This window comes from Mytilus californianus, unplaced genomic scaffold (genome assembly GCF_021869535.1).
Source record: "Mytilus californianus isolate M0D057914Y unplaced genomic scaffold, xbMytCali1.0.p SCAF_7, whole genome shotgun sequence".
In the NCBI taxonomy this organism is placed as follows: domain Eukaryota; kingdom Metazoa; phylum Mollusca; class Bivalvia; order Mytilida; family Mytilidae; genus Mytilus; species Mytilus californianus.
The window spans coordinates 74,998,738-75,012,856 of record NW_026262723.1 but is presented as its reverse complement, the minus strand read 5'-3'; the positions used below and the strand labels follow the sequence as shown (position 1 = coordinate 75,012,856).

The window sequence follows — 14,119 nt, the reverse complement described above, 5'->3', positions numbered from 1 at the left end:
CAGTCTTGATGTTTTAGCTTTAGAGTTCTTATGTCAGTGGAAAAGATCATAGGATATCCCAAATTCAGGTTTTATCATTAGGTTAAATGTTTACCATAACATGTAAATCAGTCAAATAAAGTTCACCATAACTAAGGAAAATTCCACTGGAATTTAGCTGAAAGGAGAATTGATCCTGTTAAGATATCCGCTGGAGACCGGATAACTTTTATCTGCCGAAAACCAGTTGCCAACAACGTTTATGTTAACTTAAATACATGATATTTTATATGATCTTTGGTTAAATTTATGTATTGTTATATTAAGATGCTAGCACTATCTCTATAGGTGATATTAAAACTCGCATTGAAGATTAATACCTGCAGAATTGGTCAACAACTGTCCAAGAATGTAACAAACTTTGATTTATAGTATATTGAAATTGACCTTTTGTATTGAAAAATATTTTGCCTTTAATAACAATAATGTTTTTCTGTTAACAAAGTTACATAGTGGAACATTAAAGTTAAATGTTGAAGTTGGTCGTTAACAATAGTATTCCGAGAGAAGATCGTTAATGTAGATGCTAAAAAATGTGTGTTATTGAAAATGAATATCATTTTGTTCTAGTTTGTCCAGTTAATAGATCTGTGCAAACACAATATTTACCAAAGTATTAATGTTCTTGGCCTAATAATCATTAACATTTTTTATTTACTTCAAGCGTCTTGTAAGTCACTATCAAATTATGTTATTATATAATAAAATGCTTCGCTGGGGCGCAGCTTGATACGACCGCAGAGGTCGAACCCTGAACAGTTGGGGCAAGTATGGAAACAACATTCAAGCTTGATACAGCTCTGAATTTGGATTGTTATTAAATATTTGACACAGCATAGGTTTCTGACACAGAAAGAATGTGGTCTAAGAACTTGAATTTTTTTAATTTACCTATTATGGTCCAATGTCCAAAATCAAAATACACGGTTAGATTCAGCATATCAAATAACCCCATATATTCAATTTTTGTTAAAATCAAACAAAGTTTAATTTTGGACCCCAACTTGGACAAACTTGAAAACTGGGCCCATAATCAAAAATCTAAACACATGTTTAGATTCAGCATATCAAAGAACCCCAAGAATTCAATTTTTGCTAAAATCAAACTAAGTTTAATTTTGGACCCTTTGGACCTTAATGTAGACCAATTTGATAGCGGGGCCCACAAATAAAAATTCTAAATTCATGGTTAGATTCAGCATATCAAAGAACCTCATATATTCAATTTTTGTTGAAATCAAACAAAGTTTAATTTTGGACCCCAATTTGGACCAACTTGAAAACTGGGCCCATAATCAAAAATCTAAATACATGTTTAGATTCAGCATATCAAAGAACCCCATATATTCAATTTTTGTTGAAATCAAACAAAGTTTAAATACTGGACCCTATCTTGGACCAACTTGAAAACTGGGCCCATAATCAAAAATCTAAACACATGTTTAGATTCAGCAAATCAAAGAACCCCAAGAATTTAATTTTTGTTAAAATCAAACTAAGTTTAATTTTGGACCCTTTGGACCTCAATGTAGACCAATTTAAAAAACAGGACCCAAAATTAAAAACCTAAATACACGGTTAGATTTGGAATATCAAAGAACCCCAATAATTCAATTTTAGATGAAATCAAACAAAGTTTAATTTTGGACCCTTTTGACCTCAATATGAACCAATTAGATAACGGGGTCCACAAATAAAAAATCTAAATACATGGTTAGATTCAGCATATCAAAGAACCCCATATATTCAATTTTTGTTGAAATCAAACAAAGTTTAATTTTGGACCCCAATTTGGACCAACTTGAAAACTGGGCCAAAAATCAAAAATCTAAATACATGTTTAGATTCAGCATATCAAAGAACCTCATATATTCAATTTTTGCTAAAATCAAACAAAGTTTAATTTTGGACCCTTTGGACATTAATGTAGACCAATTTGAAAACTGGACCCAAAATTAAAAATCTAAATACACTGTTAGATTCGGCATAACAAATAAATAAATGTGATCAAAGATTTTACAAATCTAATGCGCCATACTGTGCAATTAAAGATTACTTCTTGAAATTTTTCAATATTTGAAATTTGAAAAAAAAATAATATTTGAAGAATAATTCTTTTTAATTTCTGAAATCTGAAATGAGAAAAAATTGGCCCCCCACAATTTCTTTTTATCCCCCCCCCTTTTTCCCCCCAAAAAATTCTTTCCCTCAAGATATGGTCATAATCTCAATTCTAATTTCCAATGGAGTTGGCAACCATAATTACCCATTTAAATTTACCATAGTGCTAACTTAATCTATTTTATAATAGAATTAATAAAAATATAGTGTCAAATCTTTCATATGGATTTTTTTGTAATAAAAAAAGATGAAAACATTTGCAGATATTTTTACTGGTCTTCCTTTATAAATATGCATTTCTTTAAACATAATTTAAAAGCAGTGTAAGGGAAGTAACCAAAACGTTGTATTTGGATTACCTCCCTTACACTGTTTTAGATTATCTTTATTGTTCATTAACCATTACTTTATACATAATTTAAAAGCAGTGTAAGGGAGATAATTTCAATGATGTATTTGATTTATCTCCCTTACACTGCTTTAAATTATGTTTTGTACTAAAGTATTTGTCCATTAACCAGGACAACCTTGTTTTTCCCCCTTTTTTGCCCCTAATTCCTAAACGGTTTGAGCCATAACCCCCCAAAGCAAATCCTAACCATCCCTTTGTGGTATGGAAACTTGTAGTATAATTTCAGAGAGATCCATACACCGTTCCACATTTATTGTCTGGAAACTAGAAAATGCTCATTTTTGGCCCCTTTTTGGCCCCTAATTCCTTAACTGTTGGTACCATAACCCCCAAAATCAATCCCAACCTTCCTTTTGTGGTATTTAACCTTATGGTCAAATTTCAGAAAGATCCATTCACTTAAACTAAAGTTAGAGTGCGAAAACCAATATGTATTCGGACGACGACGCCGGACGACGACGACGACGACGACGACGACGACGACGACGCCAACGTCATACCAATATACGACCACAAAATTTTTTTGCGGTCGTATAAAAACTGCATGGAATATAAGATCTCATATAGTTTCATAACTTTACATTAGTCATAGTATTTTACTATTGTTCTCTGCTGTCTATTCATTTTTAGTCCCCTACCAACGAAGTCGAAGGGGACTTTAGGTTTGCACTCTGTCCCTCTGTCTGTCTGTCCATCTGTCTGTCCATCTGTCTGTCCTTCTGTCAGACCGGCAAATCAGCTTTCCACACTTTTTTCTTCGTTCTTGAAGATATTGATTTGATATTTGGTATATAGTTTTATCATGACAAGTTATAGATCGAGTTCAAATTTTGTTCCGGTCTGATGATTTAATCCAGAGTTATGGACCATAACTCTGGACCATATCTAATGTTAGAGTTCTATGTTAAACCATATTTCTGTACAAAGGGAGATAACTAATTTTTTAAAAGACATTCTTTGTTCAATTATTTGAAGAATTTTTTGGCAGGTTTGTTAGTTATTTAGTATAAACTAATTTTCTGAATGCTATATATATAAAAAAAAAAATTATGAAGAGAAATCCTTTAATTAGATAATAATCTATTTTTATTATGTATATATTTCAATACATTACATTGTGTAGATAAAAGTTGTTGACATTTTATAGATAAGTTACAATTCTATATTAGTTTGTGACAAATGAAAGAAAAAATATTTGGAACTATTAATTATATTTGATTATAATTTGAAAATAGATATACACTGTATTACATCATATATAATTTTAGAGAACTATTAATCATATCTAATGTTTTTTTCATCATGCTTATGCGATATTGATTGATAATTGGTATATAGTTTTATCATGACAAGTTACAGATCAAGTTCAAATTTTTGTTTCGGTCTAATAATTTTGTGCAGAGTTATGGTCCTTGGAATTGAAAAATTCACTCATATAATCAGTTTTCCACACTGTTTTTAGTCATGCTTGAAGATATTGACATGATATTTACTTTTTGTTTACACCATGGCAAGTTATATAACAAATTAGCATTTTGTTCCAGTATAATGAATTTTTACCCGGTAGGTGACTATGTATTGCCATGCAATACTCTCAGAATGCTTGTCTATATTAGAGATTGTTGTTAATTTTGCTAAAGCATTTGCAATAAAGATTCATTCATTCAATACAAAAGTGAATATAAGATTTAAAAAAAATAAGAATGATGTTTTTACAAATGTACTTACCTAATTGTCGTTATTGTCGTTTCCATTTAAAAAAAAAATCAAGATTTGAACAAAGCATATCTAGATGATGATTTGTTCTATGCAATTAACGGAAAGGCCACTTGTCAGGCTATGCAAATGATCGAGATTTTTACATTAGATGAATAGAAAATTATGCTATTAAGTGGAGTTAACTGTAAACCTGAATGACTTCTACAAAGATATCTTCACTCTGATATAGATTTCTGTTGTGACATCAAGGTTTAATTCCTTGGAATTTTTGACTGTACAAATATAGTTAAAGCTGTTGTATATTTCTGACTTTTTATGAAGATATAGAATATTAGTATAATAATTCTGGTGATTTAGCTGAAGTATTTGGAAATAAAATATTTATAGAATTAATTTGGTTTTACAGCTGAGTTTGTTGGTAATATTAGATATTTATAGAAATAATTTGGTGTTACCCTGAGATTGTTGTTAATATGATATTAATAGATTTTATTTGGTGTTACAGCTGAGATTGTTAGTAATAAGATATTAAAAGATTTAATTTGATGTTACAGCTGAGATTGTTGGTAGTAGGATATTAATAGAAATTATTTGGTGTTACAGCTGAGATTGTTAGTTATAAGATATTAATAAAAATAATTTTGTGTTACAGCTGAGATTGTAATAAAACATTTATAGAATTAATTTGGTTTTACAGCTGAGTTTGTTGGTAATATTAGATATTTATAGAAATAATTTGTTGTTACAGCTGAGATTGTTTGTAATAAGATATGAATTGAAATAATTTGGTGTTACAGCTGAGATTGATTGAAGTAAGATATTAATAAATTTAATTTGTTGTTACAGCTGAGATTGTTGGTAATATTAGATGTTAATAGATTTAATTTGTTGTTACAGCTGAGATTGTTGGTATGGGAGCTACAGCCGGAGGAGACACAATGTTTGGTTCAAGGACCAGAAAGGGAATGTTCCGTACTGTTGGACAATTATATAAAGAGCAATTGGCCAAACTGATGGCTACTCTACGCAACACAAATCCTAACTTTGTTAGATGTATCATTCCAAATCATGAAAAGAAGGTATTAATAATCAGAATATTGCAAAGTATAAACCTTTTTGATATGTATAAAGTCTACTTGACAACTTTTTATTGAAATAGACTTTTATTTCTTGACAGATCCCACTAGAATTTAAATTATAGTTTACTTTCACCAAAATTTTCAATTATCAGAAAAAAAACTAAATTGGGGAAGGTGACTTGCACCAATTTTGTATGGTAATTTATTTTTATGCCCCCTTCGTAAGCAACCGGGGCATTAAGTGTTACCCTTGACTTTCCGTCCATCCCATTTTTGTTGCAAAGCTTGAGCAGGGCATTTGTGTCCTCAGACACATTCTTCTTTTATTCTATATATTCTGGTGTACTATCTTACAAATTATTTTTAAAAAGACATGTGTACAGTTATTGAGTTACAAAGCACCACAAATTGTGTCCAACACTATAGCATGTCAAACATAATAATGTGTAGATATTTGCTTTTAATTTATAGATGTTCAACTTTCCCTTTAGAGCATGCTGAGCCTAACATAGTTATTCTTGGTGTGAAGGAAAGGAAAAGTGAATATGCTCATTGAGGTTCTTTCATTGAAGATTTTGATTTGGAAGTTTAAACCTTAAAACTTTCTTTCAAAGGACATTGAATTACCTTCCAAAAGGCTATGAAAAGTAAAAACTCTGTTATTTTATTTTTTAGGCTGGTAAAATAGATTCACCTTTAGTATTAGAACAGTTACGATGTAATGGTGTATTAGAGGGTATTAGAATCTGTAGGCAGGGATTTCCCAATAGAATTTTGTTCCAAGAATTCCGTCAAAGATATGAAATATTATGTCCAAATACCATTCCAAAAGGATTCATGGATGGGAAGAAAGCTGTAGAAAAAATGGTAAGATTTTAACTTTATTAATATTAACTACATTTTATTTATGTAATTGAAATGATTGAAAAGATGTGTTTTCTAATATTGATTTTCTACTGGTTTACTCAAATTCTGAATATCAGAAATGTCTTGAATTATTCATGGCCTACTTGTGAACTAGAATTCAAAACATCATGTGTTTCCCAAAAAAAACATCTATTAAAGGATTGAGTCAATATTTAGATTAGAAAACTTTGTGCACTCACATTCTGGAAGTTTTACTCTTGTTAAAGTAAATGTGTACTGCAAAGTTATCTGCAATGAACAAGCAAAAGCTTAAGACATACACTATTGTGGTGTATTTCTTATTTTAGGGTATTTAAGATTTGATTGCCCTACCTTACCTACAATAGTTAGGGGTGCTATTGGTTTTTGATCTGTGTATACATTAGTCTGTTAGTTCTTTTGTCCCATATCAGGTTTAAGGTAGTATACCATGAAGTTGTGGTCAAGTCAACTTGAAACATTTGTTTGTTGTGGGGCATGGTGTCAAATGGACATTTATTCTTGTTTTTATATTTCTTATGAAATTCTAGAAAACTAGATGTTAAGTTAATATCAATATTTCAGATCATGGCACTAGAATTAGACCCTAACCTCTACAGAGTAGGACAAAGTAAGATTTTCTTCAGAGCTGGTGTATTGGCTCACCTAGAGGAGGAAAGAGATCTCAAATTGACAGATGTAATAATTCAGTTCCAGTCATTGTGTAGAGGTTTAATAGCTAGGAGGTAAGACACCATCAGGCATGGATTAACAGTTAATGTTTAAATTTGGTTAATAGGAGGATAAAAGGCATTCCGTGTAAAATGATTCTATTACATTTTCTGCTTAACTATCATTAGCTTTAAAGATTGAATTAACTGAAATACTGTAAAACCATAGAAAAAATTGTCAAGTACAAAAAAGACTATTATTACAAAAAGGATTAAAAAAAAAGCAATGAAAGGAACATTCCCTGGCCTGAAAAAGATTTTTTTGCATAGTTCAACCAACATATAGTTTCTACTTTTATATGTGTTGATGTTACAGTTTCCAACTGCATCATGAACTTTTCCTACAAATAATGACAACAATAGTATACTGAGTAAGTAAGGAGATATCTACTGTTTTTTTTACAGAAATTACCAGAAACGATTACAACAACTAAGTGCAATAAGAGTTATCCAGAGAAATTGTGCAGCTTATCTCAAGCTACGAAACTGGGCATGGTGGAGACTGTTTACAAAGGTAATAGATAAAATTTTGCATTCACAACCAAAATCAAATTTTGTGCTTATGCCATTTATTGCAACAACAACAAAAAAACAATCAGTGAATTGTAAAATGTTGAGAAAAACAAACTTTTAACTTTTATTTCTCACAGATTGAGAAAAGACATTCATTTGAAAATTGACATTACAGGAATTATTTTTAATGTTTTAAGAAAGAAGTACAACTAATGACCTTTAGTATTTAGTATAATAAACAGATAGAATATAATATTTGAAAGTAAAAATTGGTTTAAACTAATATTTTGTCGTTGATGATGTCATAAATTTTGAAGATTTATTGCACTAGTGCAATATTAGAATTTATTGCACGCTAACTTTTGGTTACTTTCTGTGGGAAATATTATATTGCTATGCAATAAAATTAAATATTAATTTATCATTTTGATGGTGTCCAAAGCATTGAAATGTTGTACTGGCTATCTTGTGAAGTGTTTTGTTAATCATGTCTAATTTCAACATTATAGGTGAAACCATTGTTGCCTGTGACAGGTCAGGAGGAGAAATTAACAGTAAAGGAGGAAGAATTGAGAAAAGTTGTTGAAGCATTTGATAGGTCAAAAGCAGAAGTACAGGAATTAGAAAGGAAATATGCTCAAATTATAGAGGAGAAATCTATCTTAGCAGAACAACTACAGGCTGAGACAGAAATGTGTGCTGAGGCAGAGGAGGTAAATTATCAAAATATCAGGAATATCAAAATTTTTACAAAAATTATTTTTATCATTTCAAGTGAACACAAGTTACTTTTTTTAAAGGAAAATATTGGAATAGTTGAATCATTATTGTCATGGAAATAGCTGCATATAAGTGGCTTAAATTTAGTATGATACATAAATACAATTCAATAGATGGGTTTTTGTTAATCCTTTATGAGATTATATTCCACCATTCTGAATCTTTCAGAATTTTTGCCCTATCTGATATAAAGAAAAATTGGTGCAATAAGGATATATTTAATTTTTCTCTTCAAAAAAAAATGTAGTATTTGTCATAAAATAAAATCATATGATGAAGTTGGACAATGTTTTCTCTTTAATATAGTCTCGATCAAGGATGTCAGCAAAGAAGCAAGAGTTGGAGGATATTTTACATGACCTTGAACTTAGGATAGAGGAGGAAGAAGAAAAATGCAATCAACTGATTGATGAACGGAAAAAATTCATGCAAACTGTTGCTGATTTAGAAGAACAGTAGGTTTTTAGTTAGCAAATAATGTTTTGTTTGATATAACTGTAAAATCTTGAAAACAAATAGGGATAGATGGAAACTGTTAAAAGGAAAATTGATAAACAAGCAAATTGAAATCCACCAAATGTTTCACATGAACACACTGGAAAAGCGGTATTTTTAAACTAAATAATAATTTGGTTTCAGAAGATAAAGGAAGTGACATTAAGACCATGCCAAATCAATATCTTGTTTGGGATTCCCAGCTTGTTGGAAAAAGTCATCAAGAAAATAGATTTTTCTTTAAACTTGCATCCAATGCAGGTCCAACACATCCAGATCCAAATTTACACTACAAAATTTTTAAGTCAGTCGTGCATTTGATACAAAACAAGAGCTACATCTTAACAAATAAAATCAGACATATCATCATGAATAGATTATTTATCGTCTGAGCCAAAATATTATTGCAGAACACATCGTTCTTTGAAAATGTTTAGTATGGTTTCTCATACATTTTAAGTTCTTTTTCCACTAATATGATTTAATGTCAATATGACTTACAATATAAAAATAAGAAGATGTGATATGATTACCAATGAGACAACTCTCAACAAGAGATCAAATGACATAGAAATTAACAACTATAGGTCATCGTATGGCCCTCAACAATGAGCAAAACCCATACCGCATAGTCATCTATAGAAGGCCATGAAATGACAAATGTTAAACAATTCAAACGAGAAAACTAACGGCCTGATTTATGTACAAATTAATGCATGCTGATTTCTTATTCAGGTTAGAAGAAGAGGAACAAGCTAGACAAAAACTACAATTAGAGAAAGTGTCAGCCGATTCTAAAATCAAGAAATTAGAAGAAGACTTAGCTATTCAAGATGATTCTAACCAAAAACTGTCTAAAGAAAGACGATTCTTAGAGGAGAGAGTCAGTGAAATACAAACACAACTTGTGGAGGAAGAGGAAAAATCAAAACAAATGACAAAATTGAAAAATAAATATGAACAAATTATTAAAGAATTAGAAGAAAAACTTAGGAAAGAACAACAGGTATACTTCTTTTTCTATATCCCTACTAATGAAAGCTGTTTGTATGTAGTATTCATGTTGTATAAATAACTCATATCCCTTTGTAACTTTTGATCCAAACTTGATATGTGGGTTGTGTAGTTGTGCTTTAGGGCTATTCCATTAAAATGTGTGTGGGAGGGTAGGAAGGGACTTTCAAAATATCCCTACAACCAAGAACCTTTTTTAGATAATTTTGCATAATGGTAATAGACGCATACTGAAAAAAGACCCATGACCCACATTCAATAATTAAACTTCCCTACCTACCCTCCCACATACATTATAATGGAATAGCCCTTACATAGTTGTTTTCTGCATTGAGGATCCGTAGTTAGGCTATTGGGGACCAAAAGGTGAAAGTCCCTATATCATTAAGCAATAAGAAGTGATGTAGGAGAACACTGCAAACTCTCCTTAACCTGTCAATGGTTTAAAATAACATAATATATGTTTTAGTTATGACCATATATTTATTTTCTGCTTTGAAGATTCATCGAGGGAAGTAAAATTGTATTCGAATACCTCACATGCCATTTGGAAGGGAAACACCCAGCAATGTACTACTTCCAAACCACGTGAATTGAAACTTATACAACATGCTTAATATACAGTGCAGTATTGCAGTTTCTCTTTGTTTTCTGCATTTATGTTCCATGGGAATGTTTTAAGTTTTGGACCTATATAAGTGGTAGGGTTAGAATAAATGTTAATCTTTCCTGGTATATTTTTGTTTAAGTGCTTCCCTCCCATCTTTTTGTCAAAAAGTCTGGATTAACCAATAGTAAAAAAACAAACTGTTACTTGAGTCAAATATTATTTTATAAAAGAATAGTTAAAACATTACATTAGGCTTGTGCGTGCGACAAATTCAGATAAAGAAAGTAGATAGTTTTAATATTAAAGTTAAAATTTTTGTACTAAGATTATATTAGCTGTGTATCATATTGGATATTTTTCTGACAATGACATTTTTAATTCTTACAGGCTAGGCAAGAATTAGAAAAAATAAAGAGAAGATTAGAGTCTGAGCTAAATGATCTTAGAGACCAATTAAATGAAAAGAGACAACAAGTTGAAGATCTACAATACCAATTATCCAAGAGAGAAGAAGAGGTTCAACATGCACTTCAGAGGTAAAAGATGTGATGGCTATCTTTCAAATATTTATTAACAAGTTGTGTGGAAGGCAAGCATGGACATTTTTTTTTTCTATTTAAAGAAGACTTAGAATTATTCATATTTTGTTATCCAACATTTAAGGTAGAATTTTTTAAGGACACAGTGTTTGATATTCAATATTCTTGAGCACTTGGATTATGTTATATTTCTAATAGAAAAATGATCTATCAGACATAATTTTGTAAAGGGCAGAGCTAAGTGATTTACAGATATAAATTAATTGATTACCTACCAAATTCAAAAGATTAACTCAAAGGAATATGAATTAAATAAGATGTAATGTTTATGTCAATGAGATGGCAATCTAAAAACAAAATAAAACTAGACAAGACATCAACATATAGTCTTCAAATATAAAAAAGAACGTCTACTAAATGTCATGCTCTCAATTTCCGATAGTTTGTTATGATTTCATTTAACAGAAACAATCCAAAGATCTGCCATTTACACCCATTTATTTTGAAGAGGGGGGGGAATACGATACAACAAAGACAACCATTGACTAGGTTTTGACTTGAGACAAGCACATTAACATGGGTTAAAAACTAGCAAATGTCCGCACTGTTGAGATATAGAAATTCAAAAGGATTTAAACAAAGGAATAAAGAGAAAAGGCAAACATTCTAGGGTACAAGATTCAATGGTATCTTCATTGTAACAGATAACAGGTTATTTTTCTTTTACAGCTTGAAAAAATTAATAACTATTAGTGGTACAAAAATTACATTTATGCTGTAAGTTGTTGTTTTTTAGTGCTGAAGAAGAAAGTGTCAGTAAAGCTTCCTCAATGAAACAAATGAGAGAGGTACAGAATCAAATCCAAGAATTACAGGAAGACTTGGAAGCTGAGCGGGAGAGTCGGAACAGGGCTGAAAAACAAAAAAGAGATATTAGTGAGGTAAAAATTTCACTTTTAATTTAAGATTAAAGAATGAAATTAATCTTCTTAGAACAAAAACAATCTGACCTAAAATTTGTGAAAAAATAAAGAAGAGATGTAATTATTGAGATTGGAAAATACAAGTCTGTATATGGTAAAAAGTTTGCCATTCCATGCTCATTATTTTCAGTTATTTAATTAAATTATAAAATAAAATGGTTGTGTCTAATTTTAAGGAATTAGAGGCTTTGAAAACAGAATTTGAAGAATCATTAGATGCTACAGCTGCTGTACAAGAACTCAGAAATAAACGTGAAGATGAACTAAGAGACTTAAAAAAGAGCTTAGAAGATTCTCAAAAGAAATATGAAGGCAATTTATATGAACTTAGATCGAAACATAACCAACAAACAGAAACATTAAATGAAGAATTAGAAAATGTTAAAAAGGTAAGTGATGTAAAAACATGTTTCTGGAATAACTTCCATCAGATAGTCATGACATGTTGTTTGAAAGGACAAAATATAAAACTTTTAGAGCAGAAAAAGCAAAAGGATACAATCAAAAAGTAATATTAATTTCAATTTTGAATTAGTGTAGTTAAACAGAAAGAAAAATTACTAAGCACTAAACCTTTTTTTACTAAAATGATAATGAAAATTAAAAAAAATAACAGAACTTTTCTATTTCAATTAAACATAACTAATGAAGTAAATGATTACATCTTACACTTATCTATTTTTAGAGTAAATCTTCATTAGAAAAAATGAAACAGACATTAGAACATGAAAATGCAGATTTAGCAAATGATTTAAAGGCTGTTCAAATGGCTAAACAAGAATCAGAACGTAAACGTCGACAAGTAGAACAAAATTGTCAGGAGTTGACAGTCAAATTAACAGAAATGGAGAGAGTGAAAGGTGATTCTTCCGACAGGGCATCAAAACTCCAGGTCAGTACAAGTCACTAGTCTTTATAATAAGATTTGGTATAGAGTTGATACGAGTCAAATCCTTTTTATTGAAGAATGACTTTCTATTCAAAATGTTCTAGTCCGTGATCTAGTTCTTCGATAAAGTATTGGGGTTGGCTTATGTGAACACACTGACTTAATTTCTTTTATTATGATACACAGAATGTCCAGATAAGTTGATTGTACATATCATATTTTAACTTCTTGATGAATATGAAACTATTTATGAATATCCCCACCACCGATGATGAGAATTGAAATATGGTACAAAGTTAGCTCATGTATATAAAATTTGTAAATGCATATGCTATATTGATTATTGTTGATTCAGTAGTTTTAGGGGATATTTATTATATTTAACACAAAATTTCTGCTCTGAGAATTGTGAGATTTTATTGTTTTGTTGTCTAATGTATTCAAATAAAGGAAAGTTTATTAGTTTTTGGGCAATTTGATTTCTTTAGTTATCATTTATTAAATGAATAACAATGAAATCACTATATACACTGTATCATTCATCAAACCATTTCATGTACACTAACCTTTATGCATGACTATTCGTTAAGTATCATAACTTTGTTATTTCACAAGACAACATTTTCATTGCAGAAAGTAAAAGTTTTATAAAGAAGTGAATATTTTGCCTGTGTAAATTATTTTGATTATATTTCTTTACAGAATGAGTTGGACCAAGTTACTGCACAATTAGAGCAAACTGATGCAAAGTTGTTACAAGTCAGTGCCAAGAACTCCTCTCTGGAAGCTCAGCTGGCTGAAGCTAATGTAAGTCGTGTTTAAAAAGAGTTTGTAAAAGAGACAGATAAAAAACCCTGGTCTTCATCTAAGGAGATTATCTTTTTATGTTGAAAGTGGAAAGAGAATGAGGAAGGAGATTTGATTATGTAAATTGCATGATGTGGATCATGGATTTAAATTTGAAATACCAAAATGCAGGAGAACTTGCAACAATGACTCAGATCTTTGACCTATTCTATATTGCATAATAGAAGTCTAAAATCTATGCCCAGGCTCAAATCTGTCCTTTTTTTCTCAGATCTTTGTCCTATTCTATATTGCATAATAGAAGTCTAAAATCTATGCCCAGGCTCAAATCTGTCCTTTTCTCAGATCTGTGTCCTATTCTATATTGCATCATAGAAGTCTTAAAATCTATGTCCTTTTTTTCTCTCAAATCTTTTCAATAAGGTATGCACTGTCCTATGTGATGTATCAAAACTTTAAAATACTTTATAGTAGTAGAAATCTGTAATTTTAAAAACTGTCGA

General features: G+C 30.3%; 1 protein-coding gene across 6 annotated transcripts in view; it reads left to right on the top strand.

Annotated features, from left to right (window-relative positions):
* LOC127708474 (myosin heavy chain, non-muscle-like) overlaps nt 1-14,119 on the top strand; it is a 64,671-nt gene that overhangs the window by 37,432 nt on the left and 13,120 nt on the right. For all 6 annotated transcript variants that reach the window (XM_052213348.1, XM_052213345.1, XM_052213344.1 and 3 more), the window contains 12 exons: nt 5,189-5,370; nt 6,046-6,237; nt 6,841-7,001; nt 7,392-7,500; nt 8,009-8,212; nt 8,586-8,734; nt 9,510-9,780; nt 10,786-10,934; nt 11,734-11,878; nt 12,097-12,309; nt 12,606-12,812; nt 13,512-13,616. In XM_052213348.1, coding sequence (XP_052069308.1) covers nt 5,189-5,370; nt 6,046-6,237; nt 6,841-7,001; nt 7,392-7,500; nt 8,009-8,212; nt 8,586-8,734; nt 9,510-9,780; nt 10,786-10,934; nt 11,734-11,878; nt 12,097-12,309; nt 12,606-12,812; nt 13,512-13,616 — 2,087 coding nt within the window. The remainder of the gene's footprint in view (nt 1-5,188; nt 5,371-6,045; nt 6,238-6,840; nt 7,002-7,391; nt 7,501-8,008; nt 8,213-8,585; nt 8,735-9,509; nt 9,781-10,785; nt 10,935-11,733; nt 11,879-12,096; nt 12,310-12,605; nt 12,813-13,511; nt 13,617-14,119) is intronic.